The sequence below is a fragment of the Rhipicephalus microplus genome, chromosome X (assembly GCF_043290135.1).
Source record: "Rhipicephalus microplus isolate Deutch F79 chromosome X, USDA_Rmic, whole genome shotgun sequence".
Lineage (NCBI taxonomy): Eukaryota > Metazoa > Arthropoda > Arachnida > Ixodida > Ixodidae > Rhipicephalus > Rhipicephalus microplus.
In genome coordinates this window covers 439718284-439739151 of record NC_134710.1, presented here as the reverse complement: position 1 = coordinate 439739151, position 20868 = coordinate 439718284, and the positions used below count along the sequence as shown (strand labels likewise).

The 20868-nt window shown below is 44.8% G+C and overlaps 1 protein-coding gene across 1 annotated transcript in view; it reads right to left on the bottom strand.

The window, feature by feature from the left end:
- The window catches only part of LOC119161814 (uncharacterized), a 477337-nt gene that overhangs the window by 340895 nt on the left and 115574 nt on the right, over window positions 1-20868 (bottom strand). The window contains exon 3 of the mRNA XM_037414326.2: window positions 7784-7942. Within this exon, the coding sequence (XP_037270223.1) occupies window positions 7784-7942 (159 nt within the window). The remainder of the gene's footprint in view (window positions 1-7783; window positions 7943-20868) is intronic.

The window sequence follows — 20868 nt, the reverse complement described above, 5'->3', positions numbered from 1 at the left end:
AAAAGAGCTTGAAAATGTGCTTTCGGTTTTGACGTTAGGAGCTGCAAAAATGAGGTGACCGGAAGTTTTTGGGGGAACAAGATTTCTGACCTTGAAACTTTCCATAAAACCACTGGACGCTGTTCAAGTTCTCACGTCTCCAGTGTTCCTGATTTAGTGCACAGAATAATAACACACATTGACCCTTTCCCATTAAGCACCTTTATGTTACCTGCACGCTGTAGGATAGTTGTTCTAACATGTACACAGCTACTGGACTTTTAGATGCGGAAGCATCTTATACACTCGCCTTGTAGTGCGCCGTCCGCACCGCTTCTCGAACATTCGACAGCTGACGCGCGCGCATGCGCCGTCGCGCCGTCGCCCACCATCTGTGCCGCGCGCGCTTCTCCTTCGAGAACATTCGACAGCTGACAGCGCATGCGCCGTCGCGCCGTCGCCATCTGTGCCGCGCGCGCGCTTCTCCTTCGAGAACATTCAACAGCTGACAGTGCATGCGCCGTAGCGCTGTATATATACTCAAGGTCGGCGCTCGCTCACTCAGTTGCCGCTCGTCGGTTGGTTTGTACGGCGCGTCGACGTCCAAGGTCACGGTGAAATGAATTCCAACGAATCCACAAACACAATGATCGACGTCCCTTCGACCAGCGCCGTCCTTTCGCATACGTGTGTACGTGTTCACTCATTTAACACCCCCTCCTACAACCACGTTAACCAATTTAGCCATCGACCCAAGTAAGTCGCAATTTAACACCCCATTTCACAACCACGTTAACCAATTTAGCCATCGACCCAAGTAAGTCGCACTTTAACACCCCGTTAACCAATTATATGCTCCGCATCCTCCTCAGTGTTCCCCCGAGGGAAGCTGCGGGCAATTTTTTTTCCACCTGTTCACGCCTGCACTTTTGCTGATGTAGTGAACAGAATAATAAGACATGATGACCCAGTCCGAATAGCACTTTTACGTTACTTGTACGCTATAAAATATTTGTTACAACATGTGCGTATACAATCACTGGACTCTGCTCACGTGTTCGCGTATCCAGTGTTGCTTATTTAGTACACAGAATATTTATAAAATATGAAGTAAACCAATTAGGCACCTTAACGTTACCTGCGCACTGTAGGAAAGCTGTTCTAACATATATTTTACCACTGTACTTTGTTCACGTGTTTACGTCAGCCGTCTTGCTGATGTAGTGCACACAATAATAAGACATGATGACGCATTTCCTGTAAGCACAATCACGATACCTGCGCAATGTGCAAGTGCTGCAGTGAACAAATGCTTTATATTACCATTGTCCAGAAATGCCTATAATCGAAGGCTCATAAAGTTTCACCTCGATGCTTTTTAGCATTTAATATCGACAGATTTGATACGTAATAGTTTTTCTATGATACTGAATATATATATATATATATATATATATATATATATATATATATATATATATATATATATATATATATATATATATATATATATAAAGATTTTTTAATTGTTACAGTAATGTATGGGGTTATTTACTCTACGGTTCCCTGCCATATTGAGTCATGTGTTTTTTTATAATTGAAATTTGTTCTGCCTTATCGCTTCTGTAATTGCTTGCGTGTATTATGTTGGCATGTGCCACATTTGGCCTTCCTACTAACCAGTAGATTATGAGACCAAAGGAGTGTTTGCGAAGTTAAATACTTTGTTGATTTCAAAGTTGCCATATAAATGGGAGAAAGAGGTAGATAACTTAATGATTTAAATGCATGAACTCACGACTTGGCAATCATTCCCAATCGGCTTCAAGGACATAGCGTGGCGCTTTCTACATCGTGATCGCAGTTATAGGATGATGAGTTGTGTTGTCTGCTGGTACACCGCATTTGAAACGCTGTTACTACCGCGTGTTTTTGTTGGCGTCAACGGACGGGCTTGCTCTTTGTCATGAAGATCACTTCTTAAAGATGGGGATTGACCTAGTAAAGCTTAGAATACCATAGCGGAGAGCTACTGGTTACGTATTCATACCAAAAGACATGGCGCGCAAAGATGGACACAGGGTGTAGGTCCCCTGTTTTTGATATGATTTAATGATGTCCTCATTTCCTCCTTGTGTGCCTTTCTGCACGCCCTATCGTCTAAAATGAAATACCTGAATTCAGACAAACAATCGAGGAGCCCATGCCTCAGGTTTAATCCACTTGTATACGCTACGATCTCGGTCAAGCTGATGCCATAGCGGATGTTTCAAGTGATGTTTCAAGCTCAGCTGCTAATACGCTACTAAATTCTTACCCCGCGAGAATTCTCAGGATGAGTGTAAAACAAGCGGGTGAATTTGCTTATTAGCGTAGAAACATAGCGTAGAAACATGCAGCAGAATAGTATTACAACACCCGCGCGTGCGGCACAAATGCACAACTCTCAACGAACTTGTGGGAATGGCGAGTGGAGGGAATCCTCTCACATGCTTAGAAGTGCTCATGTGATCTGCAAACTGAAGGGCCAATTTTCTTGCCCTCCACTGCTCTTTTTAGTTGTGCTTCAATGTGATTCACGGTAATCAGCGTTTCGGGTTTGTTTTCCTTACTATAGACCAATTTTCTTCTTGCCGATGAGGTGGCAAACGTGACAGAACACTCGTATTCTAATGACCTCACTATGAGATATACTTGGGACGTACGTGCTCTTCTCTTTATTGTTTTTTTTAATTGACAGATAGTGTGGCTTTTTTCATCATCAGTAAATTTATCCGCAAACGCACAGGATGAGCTGCCGGGAGCGTTCGTGAGCATACGTCAGCTGTTACTCAACATCTCAGTTGCGGTGGCGTAAACGAAGTATTCGTCGCAGAAGTGCTTTTGCGAACCTATGAGTTAGCGCTAGCGCATTCTCCTATTTAAGTTTTACTAGCAAAGTGTTGCTCCTTACGTATATTTAGCGCAATGAGGAAAACTTGCAGGGGCATCATTCGCATACTTTCAACAATGAGGCCTTTAACAGTACACCAACAAGCTAAAGCTGCTTAAAGTTCGGTGCAGTGGTTACGGTACTCGGCTGCTGGCGTCGTGGCTTCATCCCTTCAGTGGTGGTCCAATTTCAATGGAGGGTAAATTTTGGAGGCTCTTGAACAGTGCCATGCCAGCGCACGTTAAAAAAAACACAAGATGATAGATATTTCCTGAACCCTCTACTGTACGGCATCCCTCAAATTATAACGTGGTTTTGGGGTGCGAAATCTCAAAAAATCAATTATTATCAAAAGCTGCAAGCACGCAACCTACCAAAGTTTGCATGGCAAGAATATGTCCAATAGGCCACATCAAGCTTTACACGCTGAGAAATGAATGCCGCGCCCCACTATCACACCCGAACGTCATGTTTGACAACTACGCAGCAAAGCAAACAGGAGCATTCTATCATTGACGTCAAAACTATCGAAGAGCCATCCGCTTCATTGGAGGCCCTCGCAGCCAATACTTCTCAGAGCTGCGTCGTTCATTGAGGATGTTGCTTCTCTCTCAAAATTTAGTGAGGTGAGGGCAGCGTAAGTACCTGAATAATAAAACGAGATGAATGATATTTTTAAATTTTGAAACAAGCAGCTCTTTTCGGTTTCTCTTAATTAGAAAACATTTTCCCTGTATGTCGACATAGAAAACGAATAAAACTCATGTAATGGAGAAAGAAAAGGACATCATACAGGAGCGCATTCTGCACTTTTTCGACTATATTGCTATATCGTTTAGAAGGGATATCTAACACAAGTCTACAACTTTAACCGATGTATACTCCGCGGTAGAAAAACGGACAACAAGCAGTGTTACCGTTGGTCCTGCAGTTTGTCGTGGCAAACGCCACTGTGCATAAACCTGTCTGCAAAAATGCTTTCACCTCAATATCGGCGCATGGTCGGAAGTACAAAGCATGACGTTGTCTTGCAGGTGTACCAGATAGTTCACTGGGGTCGGGTATGAAACCCGATGGAAGTGTCGTTAACAACGTTTTGTTGAGCGGGGTTCAACTGCGTGAGACAGCGTCCCTGTTGCAGTTACTATGTAGTCGACATGTCAAATGAGCCATTGTCGCCTGCGCCTGGTCGTGAGAAAGCACCGACTGTTCGTAAGCGTCAGACGGCGTCCTGTAGAAGTGCTCTGCAATCCTCCGCCTGAACGCAGCCATAGATCACTGCTGACTTCGAGTCATCGGCCATCTTCTCCTAAAAGAAGCTGAGCTTTTCTCTTTACCGGACTCTCACGGCTCACCCTGCAGAGTATTCAAGGCGTGGACCGGGTGTGTCTTTTTGGGGTGCGCTCGCGTTACCCATTGGACGTTTTCACACATGTTTTTCATCAAGAAAGTGGCTCAATTTTCACCCATTCTGGTGGGTGGACTACTTAGACTACGTAACCTCATTTTCAGCAGTACGTGCTCTTAAGGGTGCTGTAGTGCGTGTGTTTTTCTATAGGGTAGCTCGTTCTAATCAATTAGGTGATTGTGATAATCTCAAGCTCTGACGTGCGAGGGCAGTGTACCCTTGCATCACGCGTTATTACGGCAATATTTTATGTTGTGTTGCAGGATGTGTGTTTGTAACACATAAAACTTACTTTCATTGCATATGCTATAGCAGAGGAAGTTATTTTTTCTGCATTCTCAAGGAGACGCACGGCTGCAAAGTAGAACACCCGCTTGCCACGAAAGTGACCCAGGTTTGATTACCGCTTAAATTCAGAATTCGCCATCAATAATTTTATTAGCATCTTTCAAGATTTTTTGGTCACGCAAGGATGCTGGATTTTTTGGTCAGACGCCTACGCCCACACCGGAATTCGCGCAAAAGGAGCTGTGTGACACTATAGCATTGTTAATGTTATTTTACCCCTTGTGATCACCCTGGTAAATACACGCTACAATAACATCTTTAAAATATATTTTGCCGGCGACAGCGACACCGCCTAAGACAAGTTCTGAACCCAGCATTAGTGCCGGGGCCTCACCAATCTTCTTTGGGGTTTTTGCTACCCGGAGAGTTGGCCGTGTACCATTCGCGCCATATTAGTACTGAAATGTCCGGAGCTCGTGTGTTAGGTGCGCCAGTCTGCGAATCGACCTTTTTCGCTAAAGGTACGTGCCCTTAGCGGCGAGAGCAGTAAGAAAATTAGCTGGCTTTTCGGCCAACACAACAGCGTGGAAGCTTGTGCATTCCTGTGCACCCATTGTCTCCGAGATGGTGCGCCGACAGGTTTCGGAGTCTACGAGCCACCAAAAATGTTTTGGGGGGGGGGGGGAGGGGAGGATGCCATTGAAGCGTTTCCGATGAACACGCGCAGATAGCGCCTGTGAAAAAGGTCTATCACAGACGTCACGAACCAAGCGAAACACTACCAGCCCTATTATAATAATCGAAACAAGCCGCAGTACACGCATCATGCCTGCACGCGCTCGAGCTCCAACCGAGGGCCCAACTCGCGTCACTGTAGAAAAAAGTGAGGCTTTAGAGGCCAGCCGCTCATGATAATGGCAGACTTAACGTTCGCTTTCTTTCGTCGTAGTTCACTCTATTGTTTACGCCTCCGGCGCACCTAACAATAGCAACGCCACTAAACGCAGGAACAGTCGCCTATCATATGTGCTCTCAAAGTTCTGCAGATACCATTCATTGTAGGCATCGGGTTACTATGAAGCTTCCAGCGTGTAGGTGCCTACCTGTGCTGCAATTTCTAACTAAAAGCAGTGGAAGTATTGCGAGGAAAATTAGCGTGTTTCTTTAAGTGCAAATGTTTTGCTATGTTGAATTCGAATGGCAGATATACATCCACTTTCACAACTCTAAACGGATCAATCGCATTGTAATGGCAGATAGGGCGCGTGATTTGTGTATTTCAGTGGCAAATTGAGAGCAGCTGCAGATCATGGAGTGCTCCGTGGAGCAATAATTCTTCTTGCGCCGAAATCGGCGGATTTGGCCGAAAGTTCGCGTGACCCATTCTCAGCGCCAGCCTTTCATCCCATCACGAAAGAATACAGTAGCAGGCAGCTGTGAACAAAGAGGAAATTGCTTCGCACCCACTCGCGCATCTTCGCTGTATTTCCGTTCACCAACTGCTCTTTTAGAGACGCACACGTTTCGATCACAGATTTGGCGAGGGCAATCCCGTTCAGATCTAAGGACACCGTTAGCCACCCGGCCGACCACTCACATTCTGCCGTTAGAATTCAACAAGAATGCCGTGAGTTCCCCAGGCCTGTCCACTACACACGAGCTGAAAGGCTCCGACGTAAAGTAAACACTCTCGTTACAAAATGATGTCAGTTCAGTAGAAACGATATGTACCCTGCTGTGTGAATATGTGCATATCATTCATAGTGTTAGTGAACGCATAAACCTGCGAGGTGATCAGTACCTGAATAAGCTTCAGCATCCGTATAGGAACACGTATGCACAATTTATCACATTCCTTGCTCATGGAACTGCCCACACTACAGACACAATTGAAGCCGCCCGATCCTGATTCCTTCGCAGTGTGGTTCTCCAAAAAAGGTTCCGCAGGTAGCGTCACTCTGTGACAGAATGCTTGAGATACGTGTGAACTTGACCTTGTTGGTATGCATGCATACTAAATACCAGCACGAAAACAAATTTGATATAAAAGATGAAAGTTGACTATAATTCATTTCTATATTACTTGAAGTGACGTAGTATGCGTTGATTAAACGTCGGCTTGACTCCTGATTTTTATTTTTATGTCCGTCGGGGTTACTCCCTCACCGACAATGCCGATGACGCGGACGTCAAATTTTCTGTGACGGGGCCTCTTCATGCTCTCAACTCAAAATTCCGGATGTATGTTGTCGTAATTCCCAGCTTGATATAAACTGTCAGTCGCATGTGACTCATACCCGTATATGGCGGGCCACAATAGGCGCGTATGTGCCGCACGCACACTGTGGCCACACGTGACAGAGTTAACAGGTTTCCTGACGTACGTGACCAGTTTTTGATTTGATTGATATGTGGGGTTTAACGTCCCAAAACCACTATATGATTATGAGAGACGCCGTAGTGGAGGGCTCCGGAAATTTCGACCCCCAGAGATTCTTTAACGTGCGCCCAAATCTAAGTACACGGGCCTAAAACATTTCCGCCTCCATCGGAAATGCAGCTGCCGCAGCCGGGATTTGATCCAGCGACCTGCGGGTCAGCTGCCGAGTAGCTTAACCACTAGACCACCGCGGCGGGGCGTTTTATTCTGTTCTCAATGCACTAACGTACCTCCCCCTGAATTTTGTATTGAATTGTAAACAGAAAAAAATGCGCTAGTATAGTAAAAGATACCACAAAGAAGCAACACTTAAACAGGTCTGTGGTGTCTTTTCTATATAAGCGCATTTTTTTGCTGTATATAATGAACCAACTAGCCCCTCAAGACGTCCTAATTGTAATGTAAACATTTGGACATAAAACTGTCTACCTGGGTGAAAGATCAATAAAATTTAAAAGGCTCCAGCCAAGTTCGTAGAGGGCCAGGCGTTTCGGGGCCTATTCGGTCCTTTCAATAGAGATCGAGTGTGTTGGCCCTGGAAGCAGGTCCTTACAATAAAGTCCCCTCTTTTATCAAAGCGCTGTCATTATATTTTTCACTTTTGGTTTTATTTACTGTTCGTTCTAAGAAAACATTTTCCGTCTAACGGTCTTTTGCGTCAATAACGTAAGCTTTTTTTAACATTCTAGCGTTGCTGGTAAATATTCCTACGAAGTTTAACGTTCACTATTCTCACCATGCCGCTGTAGCATCGCTGGCACATGGGACACATTCACGGCTGCTTGTAGATTCAGCAGGTACTTGTCAGGACGGCAGGAGGTGCGAGCTTCGTCGAAGATCAGAGGCTGTCCAACAGAAACCACGAACCGATGCACCTCGTGACTATGATCTCCCCCTAGAAGACGTGATCAAATAACTGTGCTTTAGAATAAGCAGTAGGAACACCTTCTCCACGCATGCTCATTCCGTTTATAACTGCCCTTTTCTGGTAGGAAGAGGGAATGAGCTACTTGTTTGGCCATCATTATGCAGGTTTATTTGGGTGTCTTAGCTCCACGGATGCAGCATTGCAGACATTTTTCATGGCAGGGTGCGTACGCGGAGCTTTTGCGGCGGCTCATCTAGATCTTTCTATCAATCTACGGATCGGCACCCAACCCTGTGTATTGGAGTTTATGACAGGTTGCAATGAGAGAATAATAATCTACATGCCATGCAGAGCATGATTTACATGCAATGCTTATGGCAAGCGCGCGATCCTTTCACGCGTTTGATTACACCAAAATTCATGCTGTGGGACATGACTTTAACGCAAAGTTTGTGACCACGTAGTAACATTAAATTGATAACGTGCATGTCATGGTGTCATAAGAGGCTTGCGGTGCTGCGTGCCGTGACTGTATTGTAAACACTTATACCAAGTGGTAACATGAAAAGAAAGTATTGCTTTCTATGTGGGATAGACCTACACGTGGAGCGCTCTTTTCGGGCTTTTTCGCATTACATCGATCCCTCTGGGGCTCGTGATCTGCCATAGTTCTTTTTTTTCAAAATAGCTGCCGTCAATAACTAACCTGCGGGTACGAAGCCCACGATTCCATTACTTTTGTGTAAAAAATGCACTACAAATTTCTTCCGAACGAATAATAATTATGACAAACAGGCAATCAAGGCAAGATAAGTACAGGAAAGGCTATTTGTTGTAATTGTGGTTCAAAGGAGAATAATTTATTGCGCACGAAAAGACAGCTTGCCGCCAGCAGAGACTGGAACTGTAACCTTCTATTATATGTAGTGTTCTCTGTGCATTCTTTGAATTGCGAATCATAGCCACGTTATTCAAAACTGGCAAATGCAGCTCCTACCTACACAAGTTTTTTTTTTCTTTATCCACTTTACCTTCTCTCTATTTATGTTATCACCCGTTTTTAACAAGCTTCATTATCTCTTCTTTGTAACTAGAACATTGTTTAACAAATAACTGGTACACTGAAGTTCCCCTTATTGCAGATTACCGCTAGTGGTCGATCAAGGCGGACGTTCCTTGCATGGGCTCCAACTTGAACAAGCTCTGTGAGTGTTTTTTACGTGAACTTCGGTGCTGAAGGGACAGTTTCATAAGCGTGATTACTTGTGAGTGTTTCAGCTTCGCCGGATCTCCAATCCCTTTGAATTGACTTCGCTTAGTGAAGAGTGAGTGCCGGCCCGCTAACCCTAACGCCATCAGCGTTAACGACAGGAACTCGCGCTCCGCCACAGTCTGCTACCACCATAGAGTACACAGTCAGAGGCTCAGAGCTTCAGCCCTCTGCGTTTAATATGGATGAGTGAAAAGAAGTATTTAATGCGCGACAGGAGCACTGCAAGCAGAAATCCAAGACCGACGTGCTTTTCCAAGCAAAAAAAAACGCCTGCTTGGCTGCCCAGCCGTAACTCGTCCACCAAGACTCCGTCAGGACGCGAGTGGAGAAAATAGGCACCAAAGCGTTCGCGGCACGCCTTAGACACGGGCTGATGCCACAGCTACCGACGGATGATTTTAATGTTACTTATCGCTCAAACGCTGGCATCAACATGGCAGCGTTCAAAGAGTGAGAGTCGCGGGCTACGTTGCTCAAAAGTAGCAGCCTTGCATAGTCGAGCCCCGAGGGTGACCTCACACGCATCACTCTGGTGAAGAATGTTTTCACAATGTCAACAGCATCCCATGAGAGAGCGGCCAAGTACGCACAGATACGTTGGATCACTCTCCGCGGCAAGCCAATTGTAGTCAACGCCTATATCGCACCTCCAGATCAGGCTATCGAATGTATTATCTATCAAGCATATAATAAAAAAACCCCTCAGGAGATCTTTCAGGAACTACAGCGATCTGATCCGCTGCTTTCTAACTGTGTAGGCTCGGGACATGAGCCGCACATGAAGGTCAGTTCTGATCCAGTTCATGTCCGACGCTCTTCCAGAGTCAGTGAAGTTTTCCAGATGTCTTTGGAGTCTACTCCTGCAGGCCCCAAGTGGAGGTCTGTGCAAATTGCTGACGCAGGGGGCATCAAAGAAATGTCTACCCGGAAACGATGCACTCCCGGTGCCTTGACTACGAACTGCCGCACCAGGCCGACAAGAAGTGCTACCCCACTGTTACATTGCCTGCGGTGGAGCTCACTAGACCAGCGGCAGACTTTGCCGCCGTCGATACCAGCGTGGCAAAACCCTATGGGGAAGAAATTTCACCCCACAGCAACCTCAGGACATGCCTGAGATTCACATCGACAAGACTTCATTCCCTGCATATAAGTCTACAACCGATGAACAAACCAGAAGTAAGAGTATTATACAGCGCACACCTCCAGTGACGCCAATGGTGAACCAAGACCAGCAAAAGGTAAACTGCGTATGTGGCATCTCCCGTGGCTGCAGCAGTCACTCAGATTCCGGGTATATCTACTATCAGTTCACTATAGACCGCCTCACAAAGGAAAATCATGACCTGAAACAACAAATCTTATTATACCCCGAACGTTTGAATGCACTCAGACATAGCGAATTTGCCCAACCCACTGAGTGCAAGAACCAGTAGAAATTCATGACTGTTCCCGCAGACTCAAGTGATCATTCGAATCCAAATCAATCGCTAGCTCATGACCATACAATAAAAAAAAAACCATCCTCTAGAAATCACGCACAATGCGTTCGACGCATCAGCTCAAGGTCTTGAGGAGCATAAGAGTGGAACATGGAGTGCATCGCAGATTCACACAAATCGCGGAACTGTTTGCTCGTGTTAAACAGGTTACTACAGACCTAACGACTAATATTCGCTCCCCGAGCCCCCTCCATTACCTTCTCCCACCTAATGATATCTTCTTGCCTTCCAATGAGCCCCTATTCCCTCAACCATTCAGGATATGGCAATAAAATTGTAGAGACCTACAGCGCAAAAATGATAGCTCATTTATACACCTGCAGCAGGTGACACCAGTGCTAGATGTCCTCGCCGTATAGGCACCAAACAAATGTTGCAATTTAACAGGATATCACACTCTAGAGCCGCAAACTTCTCCCACCCTATGCGTCACCACTTATATACATCGTAACATTGCACATGTTACCTATGACCTCTTTGATATGTATTCTTACAGCGTCTTCCTTGAGCTCCTGCCAGGCAATGCTCCATCTTCCACTTAATTCATGTCAAAGCAGCTGACCTGTTGCACGCGCTAGCGCGAGCCCTCTCTCTCGCAGGCACCGTGCCTATAGTATTTGTAGGTGATTTTAATGCCTCACATGTCGAATGGGGATATAGGGTCACTTCCGTTAAATGATGACATCTCAACAACTTCATCAGACAACACCGACTATCTCTTGCGACGGATACCATGCAAGCTACCCGCATAGAAAACAGCGTTAGCAGGGACGCATGTCTAGATTCAACGATTGTTGAGAACATAACTCAGCAACAATGGAAGAACACTGGTCTCACCCTAGGCAGATGTCACTATATAGTTGACGTCAAGCTGAGGCTGGAAAACTTAGACCATGATACCAGCTCAAAGCTATGGCTGACTGGGATCAATTTAGAAAACTTTGCGCGCTGAAACGGGCTACCTATATTTCTGACTATGATCATGGGTTGCATGGTTCAAAAACATCTGGAATGAGCGACTGAACAAGCACCAACTGAGCACGCAAACGAGCCGGTTGATAGCCGTTCGATGCCCTTATGGAAGGCTTATCAGAGTGTAGAATATGCTAGCTTAGGCAAAACCAGAACCGCACATTCCAGCATCACAGGTCGATGACGTTCGATCTCATCAGAGAGCACGCCAATAATCTTGTTTCTCAACAACGGACAGAGTTATGCAATTGGCTCGATAGCAGCCATCATATTAAGAAAACTTGGTCTTTATACGTCACTTATTAGAACCATCAAAATCGAAGGCTGAAACTCGACTAATTCACAGAATGTAGTGCGGAATGGACATTCTACAAACCCTAATTCATACTTACTTTTCGCAGCACGCGACTGAGTCCATGTCAGAATATAGGGGACATCACAAACAATATAAATACCGTCTCATAACGGAGACAGAGGTTGGGGCTGCATTAAATCAGCTGCGAACCTTCTCACCTCCAGAACCTCATCACGTCACCAACAAATTGCTATGCAACCTGGACGCAGGCTCAGTTAAGGTTTTTACGGCGTATTTTAACGAGCACTGGAAACAAGGCACACTACCCCCCTAGTGGAAACGTGCCAGTGACATACATCACAAGGCCAGACAAACCACTCGATCTAGGTAACTTGCGCCCCATATTCCTCACTTCGTGTGCAGGCAAACGTATGGAACACGTCACTCTTATTTCCCTTAAGAGATTCATGGAGACAAATCACCTCTTCCCTCCTACTATATTTGGTTTCAGGGTAGGGCTTTCCGTGAAAAATGTGATGTTTCAGCTCAAAAAGGAGTACTAAATCTCGACTTCCCTCGTTACACAGGAGCAATAATGACACTTGACTAAACCATTCGACAATATCCGGCATGCCACTATTATAAAGAACCTTAGTCAGCCCAACGTGAGTTCCCACACTTGTACATATGTTGCGGCCTTTTTGACAAACAGAACCATCGAAATACACCTAAGATCGGTTAAACCACTGACTTTCAACCTCAGAAGTAGGTTCACTCCGCATGGGGCCGTCCTCTCTTCTTTCCTCTTAAATATAACTATGATCTCCCTCTCGCAAAAATTAGCTACCATACCGGCCCCACGACACTCACTGTACGCCGATGACATCACGATTTGAACCACCACGGGCAACTGTAGCACAATGGAATGCACCATGCAGAGAGCAACACTAACTGTATAAGAATACGAGTGGAACATTGGCCTCAGCTGCTCAGCTCCTAAATCTGAATTTCTCATTTGTCCCAGACACCCTACCCCTCTCATCAACATCATCATCATCGTCGTCGTCATCATCATCATAATCATCATCATCTGCCTGACTACGTCCACTGCAGGACAAAGGCCTCTCTCATGTACCGCAAGTTAACCCGGTCCTGTGCTTGCTGCTGCCAATTTATACCCACAAACTTCTTAATCTCATCTGCCCACCTAACCTTCTGTCTCCCCTTAACCCGCTTCACTTCTCTGGGAATCGAGTTAGTTACCCTTAGTGACCAGCGGTTAACCTGTCTACACGCTACATGCCCGGCCCATGTCCATTTCTTCTTCTTTATTTCAACTATGATATCCTTAACCCCCGTTTGTCCCCTAATCCACTCTGCTCTCTTCTTGTCTCTTAAGGTTACGCCAACCATTTTTCTTTCCATTGCTCGCTGCGTCGTCCTCAATTTAAGCTGAACCCTCTTTGTAAGTCTCCAGGTTCCTGCTCTGTTGCTAAGTGCCAGCAAGATACAGCTGTTATATACCTTCTTCTTAAGGGATAGTGACAATCTACCTGTCATATTTTAAGAGTGCTTGCCTAGTGTGCTCCACCCCATTCTTATTCTTATAGTTACTTCAATCTCGTGGTTCGGCTCCGTGGTTATTCCCTGCCTTAAGTAGACATAGTCTTTTACAACTTGAAGTGCACTATTACCTATTTCGAAGCGCTGCTCTCTTCTGAGGTTGTTGTACATTACTTTCATTTTCTGCAGATTATTTTAGGACCCACCTTTCTGCTCTCCTTGTCAAACACCGTAATCATGAGTTGCAATTCGTCCCCTGAGTTCCTCAGCAGTCCAATGTCATCGGCGAAGCGCCGGTTACTAAGGTACTCTCCATTAACTCTTACCCCTAACTGTTCCTATTCTAGGCTTCTGAAAACCTCATGTGAGCACGCGGTAAATAGCATTGGGAGATTGTGTCCCCCTGCCTTACACCCTTCTTGATTGGTATCCTGTTGCTTTCATTATGAAACACTACGGTAGCAGTTGATCTCCTGTATATTTCTTCCAGGGTATTTATATATACTTCATCGACGCCCTGATTTCGCGGTGTCTGCGTGATGGCGATCATCCAAATATACATATTCTGGATGATGAACTCATCCATCGGGTAAACAATATCAAAGTTCTAGGTCTCCAGATTACAAATAACGGCACCAATTCATAGTCATTGCTATTATATGATTCTCGGCGCAGAATATATCCGCCCTCATAAAGAGGTTTTCTAATCACCACAGGGGCATGCGTGAAGTAGACACGCACCGCTTGGTCCAAGTATTCTGCCTCTGTAAAATTGCTTATTCCCTCCCTTATCCACCCCTTTGATCTCTCGAGAGTGATAAAATAGATCGTCTGATTCACACAGCATATAAAACTGTTCAGCACCTTCCTAATATTACCACCACGAGCAGTCTTCTCCAGTTGTGGGTGCAAAGCATAAGTGATGAACTAATCAAAGCGCACCTGATCAGCTACTATGCCCGTCTTTCGCAATCCGATACAGTATGACAGCTCCTTTAGCGTCCCAAATCAATGTCACATGACCCACCACCTCCACGAAATCCCCCCAGAGCACATTAGTGACAGTGTCTTGATACAGCCAATGCCTGAAAATACCTACCTCAATCATAATCACGATCCGCGAATAGCCAGAGCTAGATCGCTTCATGAGGTATAGGCATATTCGACTCCGGTCGCTTTTGTCGATGCCGCAGAATACTATCATCCTCATGCCTTTGTTGTGGCAGTATTATACAATGACAATAAATCACTTCATAGTGCCACCTTCGACCGAGTGACTCAACCAATCGAGGCGGAAGAAGCAACGATTGCGTTAGCAATTGCTCACACAGGTGGAGTGTACCTTCTAAGACTCAAAAACGGCCATTCGTAATTTTTCTATGCGTCGGATTAGTGCATCCGCACACCATATCCTATAATTTCTCCCTCCTCATCTACGAATATTTACCATTTTGAGGGATTCCGCGCATTTTGGACATCCCAGAAATACAGGCGTCCATGAACAAGCCCGAGGACTCGTCAACCGGGCAGTGGACGGCCTTCCTTTCAAAGTGCGCGTTAGGGCATATACTTACATACCATGAGATTACGTTACATTACCGCTATTCCCTCATGATCTAATCGCCAGCGCATCAATCACTGTCCCAGGCTGAGCAAATTGTTTGGCGCCGACTCCACACGGGCTCCTTTATTTTCCTCTTCATACGTTCTGAAATTCACCAGAACGATACTTTACCTCATTGTCGTCTCAGCTCGAGTCCGCGAGCCGCCTTTCATCATACATATAAAACTTGTAAAAACAAGCCACATGCCCTATTTGCGGGGGCTGAGTGGCAAGAGTGGTGGGAGGCTGCTCCTCACAGCTCACGCCAGGACGACCTGATCATACGCTGGACCACAGGGGTCACTGAATCACACGGAACTACAGCCACCTATAGCGGCCTGAGGGCTCATCAACTTCTTCTTTTCTGACCCTATTCCCCTTCGTCATCTGACCCATTTTTGGCGTCATTAAAGTTGTTTCCTCCTCTTCCTCCCCTTATTGCGTTCATTCATATGACTAGGAATTTAAGAACTACTTATGACGTTAATAGAAAATGTGCCAAAGACATCCAACCAAGCTTATCTTTTCTATGGAAGTACGACGAGTACATGTTTAATTGAGCTAAATGCAAAAATTAGGAGTGTATGCATTAGAACACCTTGATGATAATTTATATGTAGGATTTAACGTCCCAAAACCACGATTTGATGATCAGAGACGCCGTAGTAGAGGGCTCCGGTAATTTCGACCACCAGCCGTGCCGCGATGTTCCAGTGGCTAAGGTACTCGGCTGCTGATCCGCAGGTCGCGCGATAGAATCCCGGCTGCAGCGGCTGCGTTTCCGATGGAGGCGGAAATGTTGTAGGCCCGTGTGCTCAGATTTGGGTGAACGCTTAAGAAGCCCAGGTGGTCGAAATTTCCGGAGCCTTCCACTACGGCGTCTCTCATAATCATATGGTGGTTTTGGGATGTTAAGCCCCACATATCAATAAATCAATTATTCTAAAACTCCACAAACCAGCAAGTTGTATTGTCACCCATGAAGGCAGGGTGGAGGACGCCGTAGCTTTAAAATCAGGCAAAACTTTTGAAACTTCTAAAAAAGGATACAACTTTAGCAGAGCTGTTCTCTAAGTTGCCGTCTAAAGGAGTTGCCCTCAGTCCTTTTCGAAACAGTGCATTGTAATTATCAACCTCTCTGACTTGGCGCTGCTTGGACGCGTGAGACATTGTGGCTGAGCATACCCTGATTCCTTCCGCGTCATCGTTTCCAGAGGTCACAAAAGCGGCGACAAATCAAAAGCTACTATACTGGCGGCCGCCGGCGTCATGGAGGAAGCAAATACTCCAAGACATGCCTTTACAACAGTGTTGCTAGTGTACACTTCTCGAGTTGCTGCTCAAGGTCGCCGCTGCGATCACCTCTCCGGTGATTCCAACAATGCTCACTGTATGGCGTGCCACCACTCAAGGCGGTGGTTTTCGAAGGAATGCGCACTCGTCTCCTTGCGACTACTTCCACTTTGTTCTCTTCGCTATAGGCACGGAAGCACGTGACAAGTTCCTACCTTGAGTGTTACGTGTAGGTACCGATGCCTTCTCAAGCCATCTTACCTGTCAGCTCTCAACCCCGTTGTAGAATGCCTGATAGATCAACGTCCGCAATTTGTGAGCGTTAGGCATTTGACTCATGGCAGCTCCAGTATGCTATGAAGGGGCAAAAGATTTACGTAACGATGGACGTGGCCAACGCTGCCTTCGACGTACACATCATGCGCCAGCTCGTAAACAAGCCTTCCAACAGAAACGGTCTCGCTAAACAAACCGCCGCGAGTGCTTCATCAGCGTGTCATGTATACATGCCGTAATTGATACGCATGTCAAGATTTTCATGATACCGTCTCTCAGCTACATTTGTCATACAGTCAAGTCACGCAATAGCAATTTTGCCGTATATCAAGGAAGCGAAACTGCCGCGAGCGCACCATGAGCATGGCCTGCATGCCATGCTGACCTTAACATGCATCTCATGATTTTCATATTACCACCTGCCAATTATGTTCGTCATACAGCCACATCAGGTAGTACCAATTTTTCTATATGAAGCGTGTGAAGTGGCCATGAGCGCCTTATGGGTGTGGCATCTAAGTCATGCTGAGATGAAATGTGATTATTTTCATACTACCATCTGCCATTTCTTATGGTCGTCATACAGACACCTCACGCAACACCAAATTTAGTGTGTACCAAACAAGCTAACCAGCCATGAGCGAACCATGAGCGTGGTACACAAGTCTTGCTTCATATGACATGTTTATCATTATTTTTGTTTTACCTTATGTCGTTTGGGTTCGCCATGGAAACACGTCACACAATGCCAGATTTAGTGTACATCAAGCACGTGAATTCTCGAAGCGCGCCACAAGAATGGCATGCAAGTTGTGCTGCAATGACATGAATCCCAGTTTTCATATAACGATCTGCCATTTATGTTCGTCACACGATAACGGAGAGCAATGCCCATTCGGCGTATATCATGCCAGTGAGATGGCCTTGAGCTCACCATGAGCTCATGAATGGTGAGCTCACCTTTCATGAGCTCACTCATGTTGAGCTCACTAAGAGCTCACATGAAATGGATGTCATGATTTTTACCATTTAATATTTTTATCATCGATCATTTATGGCATACAGTCACCTCATACATGACATATATGACATACAGTCACCGACATACAGTCACCTCGCACCATAGCAGTTTCGCTGTATATCAAGCTAGCAAACCAGATGCGAGTGTGCCATGAGTATGATATGTAAATCATGCTTTCCATGACATTCAACCAATGATTGTACAGTTGCCCTCGGTAAATGATGTGGTGACATAATCGTTTCTCCCAATACCAAATTTGGTACATATCAAGCTATCGAAACAGCCATGATCGTACCATGAGCGTGGTGTAAATATCATGCTTTACATGACATGAACGCCTTTACTTTCACAGTATCACCTATCAATTAGGTTAGCCATACAGATATGCCTCGTGATGCCGATATTGGTACATATCAAGTTCAGGAAACGGTTGTAAGGGCACCACAGTCATGGCATGTAAACCACTCCGTTCATTACAAGTAAATGATTATGTTATATGACCAGCCAGATGTATTAGTCATATATTGAAGTTATGCTATATTAATTTTTGTACAAATCCTAGTAACTATACCTTCCAAAGAGCACAATATCTTCGGCAATAGATAGATAGATAGATAGATAGATAGATAGATAAATAGATAGATAGATAGATAGATAGATAGATAGATAGATAGATAGATAGATAGATAGATAGATAGATAGATAGATAGATAGATAGATAGATAGATGCTCAAAATGCCTGCAGTACGCAAATAAATGCTTCGTATTTACCGAAAGCGTGGTGGGTGTTGTGACACGATTCTGAAGGCGTGCTCAGTTCTATTTTTATTCCACTGTGGTGGAACTGCATTCTGCTGCTGTCATTTGAGTTTAGAGTTGTGAAAACTTCGGGGCGTCTAAATGACGTTGAAGAAAAAGAACGGCAAAAATAGGCTATAGTGCTGCTCGAGCTCCCGCTAATCAGCAGCTGCTGAATTGAAAAGCCCATTTGATGGGCACAGCAATAAGCGCCAGGGGGTGGCACACCGGACACGTGCCCCCCTCCCCTCTAGATATTTTGTTTTGCCATGACATAGAGTGCGAAATTGTCCATTTTAAAAGGCGTCCTTCCCAAAGTCAAGGTGGTGCCTCTACCTCAAAAAAAATTTAGCAACGCGCCTGCAGTGAAGTGATTTATTCGATGTGCAAATACCCCATACTTGACTAATGGCCGTGGCGTGGTCTCTGTCAAAACTTCGGCAGTGACGCCAGCGGCGTGAGCCAAAGTAGGCAGCGGTGCACAGCTCTACTTAAAAGTTCCTGCCGTAAGCACGCCGGCCTAGCAGCTTGAAGTAGCATGGCGTCGCAGTGCTCAAAGAGTACGTATAAGAGTACGTATAGCCACACTCAGAAAGTGCTAAAAAGTATCATGACGAAAATTTTCGTACTATTGACAATGTTTGCACTTTGTTAGCTGACTATTAAAATGCATTAGGTTGCGCGGCTGAGACACGGTTAGAAGAACGCACAATGATGCACAGGAAGCGCAAAATTACGCCCTTTATTTTGAGAATTGCATGATATTTTACACACATGCAAAGAAGACATTGCGCAAGTCCTGAAATTTTACGTTACACGTCAGCACTGCCGCTGACATACGCTATATATTTCGTACACTGGCAATGGAAGGCTTGCTGATACAACTATCTCGTAGTTTCAGGATACGTTCACCTTTTATTATCAACCGCGTCATGAAACTTTTGCTTCTGGCTATTGCAGTGCAGTGTTCAAACACAGGTCTGCACCTTCAATTCATGCAGTGGATTGCCAAACAGCCACCCGTTTTATTCTAATTACTTACGTTTCTAATTACGTTTTATTCTAATTTTAATTACTGTACTCCCGTAACCAATTTTAAATATACGGGGATGATATTTGCACAATGTTTAAGCAAGCAATTAATATACGTAGATTGTAAACAATTTTTTACATAGGAAACAGTTGGTGCGACGCTGTATGTTGCACATCTCCATTTTTCTGTTTTGTTCGTCACTAATATAGGTCTATTTTGCCAGTTTATCAGTGGCAAAAGAACAATTCGATCTCCGCAAGATGGAATACTTTCTTTGAGTTGTGAAGCATCTATTGTATACATGAGATTACCGCAGTTTCTTGTGCGTCTTCAAGTGCTCGAATTCCGTCACTTCTAGACTTACGCATTGTCATCAGAAGCTTCTCTTACACAGGAACTATCATCTGTTTCGAGTGTCTGGCCTTTTAAAGACGAAAAAATGATTGGGCCAAAATGTTTCTCATCAAATGAGTGCAGTATTTTTAAAGGTGTTCTTCACGCACATACCTAAATTGCCCACTTGGTTAGTTTAAAATGTGGTGAGTTATGCGGAAAGAGAGATAAATTAGGCTGTGGCTCGGAGCAACAGCACACATGGCTTCCTTCAAATAGAGAACAATATCTGAAAATCGGATGACTGACAAATTGACAAGTTAGCATGAATTCACACTACTGATATGGGGCCACAAGACACATAAAAAATACATATGACAGCCATGTTTCCTGTTTCGCTTTTTCGTGTGCAGTCGTCTTACCTTGTGGCACCGTTTCAGTAGTCTAAAAGCAGCGTTCTCAATTCACTCGGTAGTTAGTAGGTTATCTGCAAAGACCCTAGTGATTTTCTGGTGATCGACATTAGCTTCCCAGTTTCACGTTTTTATTTTCGGAATTTTGAAAGCTGACACGTTTAAAATGAAAGCATCACAGGCTATATCTAGATTGTTTAGCAGGTAAGAGGGTGACTCTCTTCGAAATGTCGATGTACGATGCTGAGGAGATACTCACGCGACAAACCTTCAAAACATTCGACAATGTGCAAAAAAGAGCTGTAATGAATATTTGTGTGTATTTTAGAGTAAAAACGCATACAACGAACACGTCTATGAGGGACGTTGGGGTGTTATAGTTCCGGAGCACAATGCTTGGCCTTATTTCTACATAAAAACCTAAGCTCGACCGATAGACTGCTTTCCTATAATAGTAGGAACAAACAGACAATGATGCTAAGTAAATTAGAGGGAGAGTTATTACACTAAATGTAATGTAAATGTGCAGAAAGAAAAGTGGGGCTCCGCCGCAGTGGTTTACTCGCTAAGGTACTCGG